Source organism: Crinia signifera, chromosome 9 (assembly GCF_055691185.1).
Source record: "Crinia signifera chromosome 9, ASM5569118v1, whole genome shotgun sequence".
Taxonomy (NCBI): domain Eukaryota; kingdom Metazoa; phylum Chordata; class Amphibia; order Anura; family Myobatrachidae; genus Crinia; species Crinia signifera.
The window spans coordinates 32,704,689-32,720,277 of NC_139225.1; the positions used below are offsets into that span (position 1 = coordinate 32,704,689).

Sequence of the window (15,589 nt, forward strand, 5' to 3'; positions counted from 1 at the left end):
CCAGTCTGTTTATCCATACGCCGACCCTTTGCGCAGCTGCTTAATATTTTTGCATGCAAGTCGCTAATGCGTATGCAGTTTTGAATTACTTTGTGATGGTTCCGGGGTGCGTCTCTTTGGGTGTGGATCATTGGGTAGCCAGCCAATAGGTCAACAGGGTCTAAAGGTTGACATGTGAGAGGTTGACAGGGTCAAAATGTCGACATGAGTTGTTCACATTGTTTGTTTGGGTGTCAGTGTTGCATATAGACCTTTTGACCACATCGACCTATTGACTGACTATCTAGACACTGTAGATCTATCCACCGGAACCGGTCTCTTTCCATTCCTGGGCCTCGCTGGCTCATATCAGCAGCTCCGTAGCCTAGAACGTAGTCATTGCATTTGCGGAGACATGAATTAAGCTTAGAAATGCCGGTTAGCACCACAGCTTAGAACAACGGAACCGCTTTAAAGCAACAGGAATTTTCCATGCTACGACTATGGACGAGTGTATGGAAATAGAGGTGATGCAGAATTACCCTCAATGGAGCATTCTCAATAAGTAACCTACTATCTCCTTGTTTCTCTACCAGGGGGCAGCTGCCATAGCAGGTGCTGGCATCACACAATGTGTCTGCCTGCCTCTGCTGAGCGTCTACCAACTCAGTACGAATGGAGTGAGCACGGTGAGCAGTTACATACATACATACATACATACATACATACATATTGTCTGGAATAGACCAATTCTGATCTCAGTGTTCTAATCGCTGTTTCCTGAATCCTTCCTAGGCTCCGCCTCCGCTCTCGTCACGTAAAACTCTGGATGCCCCATCGTGGCCTGGCGTATATCGATTGACTGTATCTCTTATGGAAAGGCTTTTAAAGACCATGAGATACAATTTCTTAACGGAGGCCTTAGACTTTATAGGTGTTCACCAGGAGAGGATATTACAGGTAAATCAATACTTACTCTCCGCAGTCCCGCGTCAGCAGTAGCCCACAGCGACCACTTTCTCAGCGTTACGCACATGCACAATGGGGAAATCCCTGGGATAATTGCACAGTGGACATTTTTCTGGAGCCCTGCGCACGTGCACTAGATTCTGGGACAGCGCTAGAGTCTCTTAGTGCCCAGAGTCTATTGCTCTGCCAGCGAAAGCGGAGGGGGCCCGGATGGCGTCTGCACCTCTCTTGATGCGAATGTGGTTCTGTGTCTCCCCAGTGCCTGAGAGCTGTACGCACAGTGCAGAGTTTAGCCTGTCTGGAAGAGGCTGACCACACCGTTGGCTTTCTGCTGCAACTCTCCAACTTCACCAAAGAATGGCACTTCCACTTACCGCAGCTAATGAAAGATATTCAGGTGAGGACAGGAACATTATACACCAAAATTTAGCCAATAAGACGCATTGTGTGCTGACGCTCTGTCTCTGCTCATAGGTTAGCTTATGTTACTTGTGCCAGTCTTGCACGTCCCTTCTGTACAGTCGGAAGATGCTGCAGCATTACTTACAGGTGAGTGTACACAGGGGTGCCGACAGGTCGGTGGGGCCCTGGTAAAGTGGAGGGGGCGTAGCCATCAGGTGGGGCCTCCGGGACGCCACATGGAAAAAAAAATATGGGAGAGAGAGGACAGGCTGCAGCTGCCTCTCTTCCCAGCTCAGCACACGGCAATGAGCAGCGAGTGCATTGGGCAAGTCGGGGGGGGGGGGGGAGGGGGCTTTTGTCTAGACCAGGGGTTCTCAAATTTAGTACTCAGGACCCCACACCGTTCACGTTTTCCAAATCACCTGGCAGGTACACAGGTGCATTCATTACTCCACAGGTGGAGCTAATTATTTAACTTGTGATTCTTTGAGGAGACCTGAAAAACATGGACTGTGTGGGGTCCTCAGTACAGGGTTTGAGAACCTGTGGCATAGACTAATGCGATCGGGCCGTTCGGTGTCCTGTCCCCCTCACCTGTGTATTCTGCCGTCAGATAAAAAGCGGGGAAGCGGTCCCATCAGGAGCGACCCCACGTGGTCAGAGGACTCCGCAAACTCCTTCCAAACAGCCAACCCCAGAGAGTGAGGCCTTGGAGCTGAGGGCGCTGCGGTCTGTCCAGCATAGCCTACTAAAGATCCTCAGCAAGACGCTGGCAGCACTGCGAGCTTTCACACCAGATCTCTGCCAGATTCTTCAGGTCAGTGACATTGATACTGCGTGAAGGATTACGGAACGCTCTAGATGGATGTGTGTGTATTAAAGCTGCTTCCATTTTGTGCATTCACAGCCTTTGGACCTGGCGCAGTATCAGCTTCTTTTAGCATTGAACTTCAGCACCCCAGCGTTCGACGCCGACGTTGCACCCTCGTTTGGGACTTTCCTGGCAACTGTGAACGTGATGCTGAATATGCTGGGAGAGGTGAGAACCTTTAGGACGTTATCAGTCTGACATTCTGCAATGTGAGCTGTAATGTATACAGGATTGTGTATGGTCTCTTGTATGGATCTGTCTCCACACATGACCGTTCTAAATTACTGCATTATTAAACAGATACATTATAATGACCTGTTCCCGCCTATATAATATAGCCACATGGATGGTTATCATTCAACAAACATTGCCGCATCTTATTCCTCTTGTTTGCATACTGAGGCCACTGGCAACAAGAACAGGATCCTATTACATGAGACACCTATCTCGCGCACACATAAGCTGCATATAAGTGCATGGTGCCTGTTAGGCACCCTGTAGGGATTCAGTATTAAATCCCGGCGGTCGGGATCCCGGCGTTCAGAATCCCGATCGTCGAAATCCCGACAAGGGGGGAACGTGGACCCGGTGCCTCGGGAGAAAGTGTCGGGATTTAGCCGATCGGGATTCTGAACGCCGGGATCCCGACCGCCGGGATTTACACTGCATCCCCCCTGAAGCACAGGCATGTCCAAATTGTGGCCCTCCAGCTGTTGTTAAACTACACATCCCAGCATGCCTTATCATAGTTTTAGAATTCCTTAATAGCAAAACTGTGGCAAGGCATGATGGGACTTGTAGATTCACAACAGCTGGATGGCCATAGTTTGGACATGCCTGCAGTAGCACATGGTCTCCCTGCTTCATCCTGATAACCTTTCTTCTGTTCTCACTTTGCTTATACACGGGAGACGACCAATCAGAAAATTGCAGCCTGTTACTGTGACTGGTTCTTAAGGCCCCCATACACGGTACGATCCCATGCCATGCGGGCATCACATCGCACAGTACAAAAAGTATGTGCTGCACATACGTTTTGTACTGCTCGCAGATCGCATTGCATGCATATCGCACAGTGTATGGGCACCTTTAGACACTTGGCTATTGTCCTATATTTGGGTTCAACCCGCGCATACAGTTGAAGGATGTAGTTTTTGAGGCATTAATGTTTCGCTTGACTTACTGAAATCTCCTTGGTATTTGCAGATGGATAAGAAAAAAGATCCGCCATTTCCTGCAGCAGCTCCGCACAGTCCGTCAGAAGAGAGCAAGAACCTCAAGTGAGTAGGACATGAACAAAGAAATCCCCGATCAGTCAAGGGTCATCTGTAACATTAATACGGAGCTTATTCCCAGCAGTAATGCAGCTTGCTGCGGAGGGGGGAGATAATCTCTGACTGGGCGGTGTATACCTGATGCCAGGGCACTAAAAATGAGCAGCCCAGCAATCCAGTCTGAAGACCCTCCATGACTTTCTGGGTTGGTTATTCATAAACATTTGATTCCATGTATGTACTTTGTGGTCTTTCCCCCAGGCCTCTGCTGCTGTTTATCATCGAGAACTGTTTCTACCTGTCCATATCACAAGCCGTGCGGTATCTGCGGGACCCGTCGGTCCACCCCCGGGACAAACAGCGCATGAAGCAGGAGCTAGGCTCCGAGCTGGTATGGATCATACTTTCATGTTTATATGCTGCGAATATCTCCAGTGGTTTATACATTCATAACCCCGGAATCAGATGATGATCGCATTGCACGCAAAAGTTCTTTGCCAAATTATGTTGTGACTCGTCTCTTCCCAATACAAATCGGGAGCTCCCATTCATGTCTGATTCTGCCTTGGAGAGCTAGAATGTGTGGTGACCCCAAAACAGGATGCACACGCACGAAGCTGGGTTTTAGGGACAATACTCCGCCCATTATTTTAATGCAAATATATAGACACCCCTACACTCACCTAATGCTCCTTGTGTGCCTTAACATGACACACATCCGATTCAAAGTGTGTATACGCTGAGTACTAAGTAGCATCATTGTCTTATGAAAGAAGGGGATATAGCCGTAATGTCTGCTGTCGTCAGCATTATTTAAATGTTGACATTTAACACATCCACATTTTCAGAATGTTCTTTTCGCAGTGTCAGCATGTGAAATGTCGACATTAAGCAAGATAGAGTTCAAGTTATGTACTGGGGCAGGGTTAGGCTGTGGCAGTGGAGGGCTGTGAGTAAGCTTGGTACACACTGTACAATGTATTGTCCGTTTGAACTGAGGCTCTCTCACCAGTGCCTCAGCTGATGACATGATCATTCATAGCACACAGGCCCTGCCACACAGCCAATGGAGACATATCATCACATCTGGCCATGTCATTGCTGGAAAAGCAAATGCTGAGCTGTGATATGAGGATTGACCTATTGAGGCGCTGATTGTTCTATATGCTTATCTGAATTGGCCGTTCTGTTGCTAGTTGTTGCCATGTTGTTCCTTGCGGATATGAAGGCGCTAGAATGGGTTCAGATTCTAAGCTGCTGGGATAAGTGGGGTGGTCATTCCCGCAAAAAAAAAAAGATAAAGCACAGCGCTATTACTGAGGAGAGAAATTAAAAACTGTATGTTATGGGATACGTTCTACCAATAGATGTATTAGTGTGAAATATACAATGCAGATATAAAATAGTAAGTGCCAATTGATGGCAATATTTCAGTATCATTAATACGACATTGTGTAGCAGTCTCTCACCTAATTATCTGGATGTTAGAAATGTGCAAATGTCCCGTTCCTATTGGTGATCTCTATTTATATAGGATATTGAAATAAGCAGATTGAAGACTTACCGTTAGTTGTCTCTAAAGGTGCGTACACACGGGGGCGATTTAGTGCAAAATCGCGGGAAATATGGTCGCTGAGCGACCATATTGCCTGCAATGGGAGTGTGCACCGGCGATATATCGCCGGGTGCGCGCTCCCGTTTTTGCCCCTGTGGTGATCGCTGGTCGCAGGAACATGCTCCTGCGACCAGCTGATTTCCACTGCCGGGCTCCCCCCGGCAGTTTCTTTTTCATCACTGATGTAAAGGAAAAACTGAGCAATATATCTCCCCCGTGTGTACACAGCATTACATTCTCCTGATGTAGGACCTCGCTTGTTTTGATAACTCGCATAAAGCAGATGGGGGGTCCCTGGAGAGGAGACGTCAGTCCTTAGCGACAAGTGGTTGGTAGTTTGAAGCAGATTAATACCAAGGTCTGGGTTGGTGGTAAGGTGGCAGGTATAAGCATCCAATTAGGCAATGGGCGGTGTAAAAGTCCTTTTCAGGTGGAGGCTGCAAGTTACCTTCACATAGGTAGGTGGGCTGATGCGTTTTGCCGATGTACACCAGATATATCATACTTCGATAAAGCTTGTGTACAGCGGCGAAATGCGAAAGTAGCACTTTAGAATTTGTGCAGGTTTGTGCAGGCCTTATATTATTAGTATGCACGTCACACGATTGCTGTCATTTCAGAGCACCCTCATATCGAGCCTGAACCGTTACATCCGACGGGGGATCCCTTCCTCTCCTGCAGGTGGTCTCCTAGCTTCCCCTCAGCCAAAGGCTGGGTCTGTTGCAAAAGTGGCCCCTGAAGCCCAGGAGCCAATCATCCAACTGGTACAAGCCTTCATACGACACGTACAGCGATAAGCGGCGTCCGCCATGGGCACTTTGGACTGTAGCTGGACACTTGTTAAGGAGTGTATATATTAACCCGCTCATGTACCTATCATGGACCATTGCTCACTGTAATTGCAATGCGGGACACGGACTATTGTCGGACTAGATCACGGCAGCCACTACCGACTCGTATGCCTATTTTGGGACACAAAAGGGGTGAATGTGGCTGAACCCCCCCCCCCATCAGTACTTGGGACACCTGAGCAGAGACTTTGTCCCCTATTACCCAGCATGCAGTGCTTGCCAGTCATTCACCTGTGTGCTCGCCTTTTTCTATGGATATTTTTTTTTTCCTCCATTCTTTTTGGTAATGAATTTTTTTTTTGAAACTTACATCCTATTTATACCAAAAGTAAAAAACTTGTTTCCAAATTGTGGTTTATCTTTGTTTCCTTTCCTCGCCCGACAAAACGCACAACTCTCCTTTTATGCAGGAATAATTGTATTTATTATTAACTAATCAAACACAGAGTAAATGCAGACAAGCAATAAATAACACACAGATAAAAGAAATGAACGGATACATGTATTTTGGTGGTGGACCTTTTGGTTTATCTGCAGCTCGTTACAAAAGACCGGAACACTGCAGCCAAGAACCAGAGCACCAGTGACTCCCATTTGTATCGCCGTGGTCATGCCAACGCCACTTTGTGTTCTAAGTCATCCGGTATGGTGGAAGGGTTTTCCCTAGTACCGGTACACCACAGTGACAGCCAAATAATAGGTTACATGTCATAACTCTTTTACTAAATGTGTATGTATACCTCCTGCGAGCAACAGACTAATAATTTTCCAGTTCCAATAGCTCTTGAGTTGTACAAATAAGAATATATACATTCTTCCCATAAGTTTCTATATATATATATATATATATATATATTGATACAACTTTTAAAACAATATGTCAGTCAATAAAAACACGGGCATAATGTTTGACAGGAGGCAATGTATATTAAAGAATTTTTTTTCTGCATTACTGAGAGACAGTTAGGGGGAAATTTACGAAGACGGGAGGTTTCCCCCTACATGGGACGTTGCAATGGGCAATCAATTAGATATTTATAGAAGGTGCTAAATAAAGAAGTATACAATTCTGATTGTTTGCCCATAGCAACATCCCATGTAAAATAGAACTATCTTTGTAAATTCTGCCCATAGCTAAATCAGTATGAAGCTTAATATTCATTGGAAACCATAACGGAGATGCTTGTGCAGTCCTTAGATACTGGTACAAGCTTCATCCCATAAAACAGGTCTCTACTAGATGTGAGGTGTCCGTTTTGGGACAGGAGGGAATGTTTAGAAAGATGGCTTTGTTCTGTTAGAAGTAACGTCACAGAATAATTCTGGTTCAGACACATTTTGCAGCAATAAGAACCATTTGCTCTGCATGGTGCCGCTAAATGTGATCTTACAGGACCTCCTTAAGCCGGGTACACACTAGACGATAAAATAAACAATTTAGCCAATTCAGAAGGACAAACTGTTCATATCGTCCACTGTGCGCGCACTATGTCTCTGACTGTGCAGCGACAGCAACATCTTCTGCCTGCTGTGCACGCTAGATCAGTGATGGCTAACCTTGACACTCCAGCTGTTACTGAACTACACATCCCATCATGCCCTGAATCAGTTTTAGCATGGCCAAATAGTAAAGTTGTAGCAGGGCATGCTGGGATATATAGCACAGCTGAGTGTTAAGTTTAGCCAGCATCAGCAAATGTGTTTGCACTTACCGAAGACAGCTTCCCCACCCTGCCACCAGGTGCACACAGTGCCTAGTACCCAGCATTACATACACATACAGAGCTCCACAACGGAGAGACGTTAAAATGATCGCTACAAATAACACACTTTATAGTTCAAAGCAGAACCAGAATTTGTGCTGTATCTGCTGGGTGCCAGAGAGGATTACATGGCGGCATAGATGGGGGGCTGGGCAGGAATGGGACATTCTGTAATTTGTGACTTTAGTGCAAGCATGTTTGGTCATGAAAGGTTAACGTGTGAGCTGCTCTCTCGTTAGTGGATTAGACTAGTGATTTTAATGAGGTTAACCTCATAACTGCTGGAAACTTTGGAGGCCAATCCATCATCGAGGACTGGAGAAACAGCTCATTGGAGTGGTTGGCTTGTTGAGAGATTGTTTAGATCCTCAGCCTAACTGAGGAGTTCCAGGTATGTCACCGGTACTTTGCCCTTCTTGTTCCCTCTTTCTCCAATGAGCCAATCCGGATCCATACCGGGAAGGCTGTACACTGTGATTAGCTGAAAGGGAAAAATAAATGGTCAGTTTGGAGAACATCTACCACAGCTTCATTAGAACGGCAGTATATCCACCCCCCTCCCTCACCTCGTCTGCCATAAGAGCCAGCTCGCTGCTATCCGCCGCCTCATAATCATACAGCACTCTTGCCTTCCGCGTACCGCTTGCAGGTGGCTTCACATCCGCTGGGTTGAGAGTCCCATCTGCAGGGATGGGACTTACCGCTTGGAGCAGGGGCAGAGTGGCAGGTGGAGGGGAAGTGTTAAGAGGTGGAGAGACAGCGTCTACATTGCCCACAAATGTTGCAGGAAATCTAGTAAAGGGTTAGATATTCGCAGGTTATTCAAGCTTCCTCCACAAAGAAATCAACATAAAAGGACAATCATAAAACTATACTTACACCTCTCCCCTGGAACTGCCAGCAGAGAGAAAGAGAGAGGTGATAAAGACAAATAAATCCTTTTCAGAATTAAGTCATTATGGGTTTAGAACAGAGGGGGCCAAACCTGTCCTCAAGTTCTACCACCAGTTCATGTATATCAGGCCACCTGTGGATCTACAATAGAGGTGCATACAATTCTTTTGACCAATTTCGCTGACATTTCCCTTGAACCCAGTGTCCTGGCCAAAAGATATTGACGACAGACAAATAATCTAGCTACAGTGTGTAGGCTCTTTTTGAAAGATATCCAAATTGAGCTGCATGCACAGTTGACGAACACTCTTGATGAACAACTGGCGGGTATGCACATCATCATTCGTCTGTCGTCAACATCTTTTGTCCAGGACACTGGGTTCAATGGAAATGTCTTTCAACAAAATTGGTCAAAAAAAATTGTACAGTGTGTATATACCTTAGTACTTAATGCAGCAGGTTTGAAAATGTGACAGTAATGACTGCATCTGTGCACCAGCTAGGTGGTCTGGAACATGTGACCGCAATGACTACACCTGTGCACCAGCTAGGGAATCTGGGAAATGTGACAGTCACAGTGCACCAGCTAGGGTGTAGGAAACCGTGGACCGTTGGTAGATCTCGAGGAACCTCTGGTTTAGAATATTATATATTAACTAGGTGATTCATCGTGCCCTACGGGCGCTCTTCACACCGTCGTAAGGGGCTGCGCCCCCTTAATTTGTGAACATTTGTATATGAGAAATATGGTTAGAATTGTATGTAAGATGGCCTGTATTGCAACTTGAGTTATAGGTGAAATGTGTTAAATAGAGAGCATATGATGTGGAAGGGGGTGTGTATTGTTTTGTTTAATTAAAAAGCGGTTACAGAGTAAGATGTACATTGATAGTGTGGATGGTACAGTGACATTTGTGGGTGTGGGGGGGGGGCTGTGTGTGCATGTTGTTTAGGTGTGTGTGTGTGCAATAGTATAGTAGGGTGTTTCTGAGTCAGCGGCTCCCCACTGGCGGAGGTCACGACACAGGAAAACAGGAGGCTGGGTAGTCATAGGGGTGTGTGGGCATAAGGGGGACTAAAGAGGAGGGTGGGAGATAATGTGCAGCTTCTGCCAGTGGGTGAGGGTCCAGCGTGGCAGTACAGGATGGTGGCCCTTAGTCAGTGTCTCCTCCTACTGGGTGGGAGTTCGAGTGCATGAGAGCAGGAGGCTGGGCTATGAGGCATGATAGGGGCAATGTGGGCAAAACAGCGTCAGCGACTCCCCAGTGGTGGAAGTTACGGTTCAGGAGAGCAGGAAGCTGGGTAGTGATAGGGGTGTGTGAGTATACGGGGGACTAAAGAGGGGCTTAGGGGTGCCGTGAATTGCGGGAGGGGCGCGGGGGGTGCCGTGAATCAAGGGAGGGAGGGGGCGCAGGTGTCGGCGAATCGCGGGAGAGGGCGGGGGTCCGCAAAGCGTGGGAGGGGGCGTGAATTGCGCGAGGGGGGGTTGCGAATCGCGGGAGGGGGGGTGCGCGGGGGGTCCGTGAATTGCGGGAGGGGGGGGCACGGGGTGCGATGAATCACCTAGTTGGTTATATATTCTTGTAGAAGGATGGTAGGATGTTGCTGTCATTCAGAATGCATTTACATAAACAGTAATAGTAGCAGTAAAAGATCTGACTTAAAACACCTACAGTAAAACAGAACAGGTGTTATATATTATACAAAGAATTGGTTGATGATGTGTAGGTTGACGTGCACATAGTTCATAGTTGTCACTGGAAAAAAATTGCTACACGAAAAAATCAACACAGAAAGTTCAACACATGTAAATGTTGACATAAGTGTGGCACTTCATCGGTGTCCATGTCGACACATGAGAATGAATATGAAAACATTGAAAAAAAGAAAAATAAATCTTCAAAAACTCATGTCAACCTTTTTCATTGTCGACCATAGCCGTGCATGTGCCATTTAATCCTGGGGTTGCCGTGAATCGCGGGGGGGGAGGGAGGAGGTGAGGGGTGTCCGCGAATCACAGGAGGAGGGGTCATGGGTGGATGCCGTGAATTGCGGGGGGGGGGGGGGTGCCGCGAATCGTGGGAGGGGGGGCGCGGGGGGTTGCAGTGAATCGCGGGAGGATGGGGCGGGGGGTTGCCGCAATGACAGGAGGGGGGGGTCAGGGGTGGGGAATCGCGGTGGGGGGGGGGTCGTGGGGGGCACCGTGAACCTCGCGAGGGGGGGCCCAGGGGGTTGGCGCGAATCGCAGGAGGGGGGGTGTCACGGGGTGGGGCTGCGAATCGCGGGAGTCACCGGGGGTGCCGCGAATCGCGGGGGGTGTGCTGCAAATCGCGGGAGGGGGGTTGCGGGGGGTGCCGCGAATCGCGACAAGAAAAAAATCAACACAGAAAGGTCAACACATGTAAATGTTGACATAAGTGTGGCACTTCATTGGTGTCCATGTCGACACATGAGAATGAATATGAAAACATTGAAAAAGTGAAAATAACTCTTGTCAACTTTTTTCATTGTCGACCATAGCCATGTCAGTGTTTTGCATGTGCCATTTAATCGTGGGGATGCCGTGAATGGGGGGGGGAGGGAGGGAGGTGCATACCCAACATGACCCTCTCCAGGAGGGACACATTGCTCTGTTTCTGGACTTTCTTCTTAATTTATGGATTACCATCACCTGTGCTTAAACACCTTTCTTATCAATTACCCTGTTTAAAACAGGTGATGACAATCCTAAATTAAGATGGAAGTCCACAAAAAGAGCATTCTGTCCCTCCTGGAGAGGGTCATGTTGGGAGGTATGTGGGGCGCTCACCTGGTGTGTCTGGTGAGTAGCTGTGTCTTTGCTGGGTAACATGGGGAGGCAGAGGGTGTCTGGCACTGTGCATACCTCCCAACATGACCTATGCCAGGAGGGACACAATGCTCTGCCGTTGGACTTTCTTCCTAATGTATGATTACCTCCATCTGTGTTGAACAGGTTAATTGATAGGAAAGGTGCTTCAACACAGGTGATGGCAATCATACATTAAAAGGATAGTGCAGGAGCAGAGCATTGTGTCCCTCCTATGACTGTGGGCTCACTGGGCTGGTTCTCTGTCATGTGAGTCAGAGGCTCCACCCAGCGTTACAGCTTCAGACACACTTTGAGTGACAGATGTAGCCAAATATATAAGAGATTTATAACTCTAAAGACCTCCCACCACCATATATTTGGGAGTGAAAACCGAAAATGAAATGATTATATATGTCTAACGTGGAATGTTAAAAGATACATGAAATAACTAGAGTGCTTATACTCAATAATGGCTTTATTTTGCCTCTTTCTCTTCTCTGCAGCAGGAGATTATTTGTAGACCAGGAGCAGAGCTTAGATTACTGCAGTTTTGGGTCTTTAACTGGCATTTTTTTCGCCCATGAAACTGGTCAGAAATTGCCAGGGTAAGGGGGATCAAGCTGTGCTAACCAATCAGCAGCATGACAGATACTGGGGGAGGGTACAGAGAGGTCCTTCTGAGATCAGATGTGGGATGATTCTACAGTTTCTGACTGGTTGCATCTATATCAGATCATGCACATTCTGCAGCCGTTGCAAATGATGCAACCACACTAGGCAAGTTGTTAAACCTGATATTCTATTAAATCATTCTATTAAATCATCCTAAAGTAGTGATGATACAGTTGTCTTAAGCCCCATATACACGAAACGAATCTCCGGCAACACCGATATTGGCGGCACAGACCCAGCGATCTTTTCTCTTGGAACTGGATACCATAGGATAGAAGTACCAAAAAACACAAAAACCTTGAAGTGCCTTGACCCCTCTCTATCCAATTAGCTGATGGTGAACACAGTATTTGTCTGGACTACAAAACAAGGATAAAAGGGAAACAATGAGAGCTTAATTTAAGGTACCATAACTAGAATTATCCTATTTCCTCTGCTCCATTTGGGGGACAATATCATGAGGACATCCCAAAGCGAAGGTCGCCATTCACTGTACTATTTGTAGATGTAAACATGGCGAAGGTATCCTAGAGAAAGTGGTCTGCATGCAGCCTAGGAGGATGCTCTCATCAATGTGGTGGAATTTGCATTTACATTTTCGGTAATGGTCACACCTGCCCCAAAGTAAGCCTGCAGAATTACAAGTGTCACCCAAAAGTCTCTTTTACAGAAGATGTAGGACGTTCCCTCACTTCAAACCAAGCAACGTACATCTTTAAAATCATATATTCTAATCCTTGTCCAATAGAGTTTATTGATCCTTTTGCACCAACCACTGTTGTAGAATATCCTTTAGCTCTATGGTTTATGGAGGAAACTTGTAGATCATGTGACAACTCCAAGGAACCGATACGGTCCATACCAGAAACACCTACAGATGACTGGTTTGGAACCACACCCACCTTGTGGTTCTTCAGAGATACCATCATGTCAATATCTGGATGTCTCACACATCAGTATCGACCACCTCCCTCATCTGAACAGTTCAGACGAGAGAGGTCCTCGTTAACATTGAACGTTGCCGACGACATCGGCAAGTGTGTATGCACTTGCCGACGACATCGGGGATCGTGTAACATTTTAGGTTTTAGAAAATTAGTAGAACTGGTCATAATGTGGACGATTAGTCGACAGTCAATAACTCGAGCATGAATGGTTGACAAGGACAAGGTCAATATTTACTAAAGATTGCCACAAGCAATAGGTCGTCAGAGCGATGGTTGACAATGATTTCGCTCTTCTTTTCCTTTCTTTGGACTTTTTCATGCTGTACGATCCACAAGGACTACGACTGGAAACAGAAAAGTGCTCAAAGCATAGTTGACATTTTTTACATGTCTTACTTTTCCATGTTAATTTATCGAGTGTGTCAACCAATTCCACATGTTGACCTAGTGCCAATAGACTATTCATGGTCAACCTATTGACTGTCGACTCTGTGATCCGCACCACTGGAGTACATCGAGTTCTTACCTTAGCAAGTACAAATATAAAGCAGGAAACATAAGGACAATTACAGTTCGTTCCTATAACAAAGTCCCAAATGTAGATTTCCCTCACACATACCTGCCCAGCTGTTTCTGCAGATCCACCATGTACTGGTAGCATTGAGCAAAATACGTAGCCTGGTCTTCTGCAAACTCATGCAGGCAGCGCAGGTGATTCACCTAAGGAAGTGACAAAAGCAGACGACGTTCATGAACAGACATTGATTACATAATGACAGTAGACTTTATCCTGCATTTCTAGATTGGTCACAATCTGTATTCATTTCCTGGCAATCAATCTGTTGCCAGGGATTTAAGAGTCAATGTCGAGTAATTTTGTGCTCCTGATCATGCCATACTTATTTTTCAATTGGCTATAGTTTTTTAGATTTGTATATGTCTCCTCCCAGCGTTGGCGAGATGTCTGTGTCTCAAATGTGACTACCAGCTACGTTATCACAAATAAAACAAATTCTTGTTATTATTGAAAGTGTGTGTTTTTTTTCTTCTTCTGGTCTTTATCCTTTACTTGTAGATGAAATGGTATGAAGACTTACATGGGTACTGCTAATCCCTTCCAAGAGAAGCCTTGTGACTTCAGCCTGACGGTCAAACTCTGTCTGGGCCACTCTCAGCTCATGTTCTGCCTGCAAGAGAAATAAAATATCATACATTAATATAATGCAGGTTGTCTAGATATACTCTGTCTTCCCACATTCCATAAGTTCTCACATTCAGACCCCTGACTTTAGACAAGGAAGAGGTCATCCACCCGTGCCTCACCAGGAACAGTGGCAGGAAGCAATCTACTCTTAGAGGGCCAGATGCACGAAGCTTCAAAGGTGATAAAATGGAGAGTGATAAACAGCCAGCCAATCAGCTCCTACCTGACCGTTTTCAAACAGTCTGTGACATGACAGGTAGGAGCTGATTGGCTGGCTGTTTATCACTCTCCATTTTATCACTTTTGAAGCTTAGAGAATCTGGCCCAGAATCAGCAAAATATGAACAAGATGGCTACCAGTTGGGGGAAGCCATATTGTGTGAAGATTCAGTATTTATGAGACTGTAATCAATTCAGTTGGAGCCTATGACACGGTGTGCCACAAGAAGGTCATTAGTGTCTATTGGAAAAGCACAAAGACTAGTACTTTCCAAAGTGGCTGCTTCCACTCTGTTGATATACTTTAATAGCCTGATGCAGTCTACCTCTTGTGTGCTTAAACCCAACAAGTAGTTGTTTTCATCTAAATTAGTGTTTCACAAACTGTAGGGTCTATGGACTAGGCCCTATAGAGAGTTAAAGTGGACAGAAATAAAGTACCAACCAATGAGCTCCTGGCATTTTTTCAAACTCACCCTGTAACATGACCGCTAAGAGCTGATTGGCTGGGAACATTAATACCCCTTTCACACCGCACAAATAACCGGGGTCCAACCCGGGTTGCTCTCGGGTCGACCTGGGTCACTGTGTGGTGTGAAAGCGCCAACAGGAAAAACCCAGGTCCAGCAACCTGGCATTCTGGCCCAGGTTAAAGGAAGGATTTTATCCAGGTTGGACCTGGGTTGCTGGGCAGTGTAAACGCGTAACCCAGGTCGAGCATCCCATTTACATTATAGGAAGAGGCAACGTCAGCTCCAAGCGCTACCTCCTCCCCCGCTCCCAAATGACGCGCCTCTGTCCTGCATCCCATGTGATGTCAGCGACCCGTTTTTTTGGTTATTCATTGAGGGGTGCTTCACCTCAAAAATGCCGGGTTACTCCCAGGACAGACCAGTCTCCAAATCCCAGGTATGACCTGGCATTTGTGACGTGAAAGGGCAAATCCTGGGTATGACCTGGCATTTGCGGTGTGAAAGGGCAAACCCTGGGTATGGCCTGGCATTTGTGATGTAAAAGGGCAAATCCCGGGTATGACCTGGCATTTGTGATGTGAAAGGGCAAATCCCGGGTATGACCTGGCATTTGCGATGTGAAAGGG

The 15,589-nt window shown here is 46.5% G+C and overlaps 2 protein-coding genes and 1 long non-coding RNA gene across 18 annotated transcripts in view; 1 reads left to right on the plus strand and 2 right to left on the minus strand.

Annotated features, from left to right (window-relative positions):
• The window catches only part of NUP188 (nucleoporin 188), a 41,984-nt gene extending 35,679 nt beyond the window's left edge, over positions 1-6,305 (plus strand). For both annotated transcript variants that reach the window (XM_083158727.1, XM_083158728.1), the window contains exons 36-44: positions 576-668; positions 775-939; positions 1,208-1,345; positions 1,423-1,497; positions 1,964-2,167; positions 2,258-2,389; positions 3,428-3,501; positions 3,757-3,886; positions 5,731-6,305. In XM_083158727.1, coding sequence (XP_083014853.1) covers positions 576-668; positions 775-939; positions 1,208-1,345; positions 1,423-1,497; positions 1,964-2,167; positions 2,258-2,389; positions 3,428-3,501; positions 3,757-3,886; positions 5,731-5,907 — 1,188 coding nt within the window. In that variant the 3' untranslated portion in view covers positions 5,908-6,305. The remainder of the gene's footprint in view (positions 1-575; positions 669-774; positions 940-1,207; positions 1,346-1,422; positions 1,498-1,963; positions 2,168-2,257; positions 2,390-3,427; positions 3,502-3,756; positions 3,887-5,730) is intronic.
• A 56-nt stretch (positions 6,306-6,361) lies between these two features.
• SH3GLB2 (SH3 domain containing GRB2 like, endophilin B2) overlaps positions 6,362-15,589 on the minus strand; it is a 41,206-nt gene continuing 31,978 nt past the window's right edge. For 10 of the 15 annotated variants that reach the window (XM_083158738.1, XM_083158736.1, XM_083158742.1 and 7 more), the window contains 5 exons: positions 14,165-14,254; positions 13,687-13,787; positions 8,604-8,618; positions 8,291-8,516; positions 6,362-8,205 (listed from right to left, as the gene is read on the minus strand). In XM_083158738.1, the coding sequence (XP_083014864.1) occupies positions 8,098-8,205; positions 8,291-8,516; positions 8,604-8,618; positions 13,687-13,787; positions 14,165-14,254 (540 nt within the window). In that variant the 3' untranslated portion in view covers positions 6,362-8,097. The remainder of the gene's footprint in view (positions 8,206-8,290; positions 8,517-8,603; positions 8,619-13,686; positions 13,788-14,164; positions 14,255-15,589) is intronic. The other 5 variants (XM_083158739.1, XM_083158744.1, XM_083158743.1 and 2 more) reach the window with 1 other exon arrangement.
• LOC146035355 (uncharacterized) lies at positions 9,039-10,639 on the minus strand. The gene is made up of 2 exons (XR_014460621.1): positions 9,155-10,639; positions 9,039-9,106 (listed from the first exon to the last, which is right to left on the minus strand). It is a non-coding gene; the product is annotated as an uncharacterized LOC146035355 (long non-coding RNA).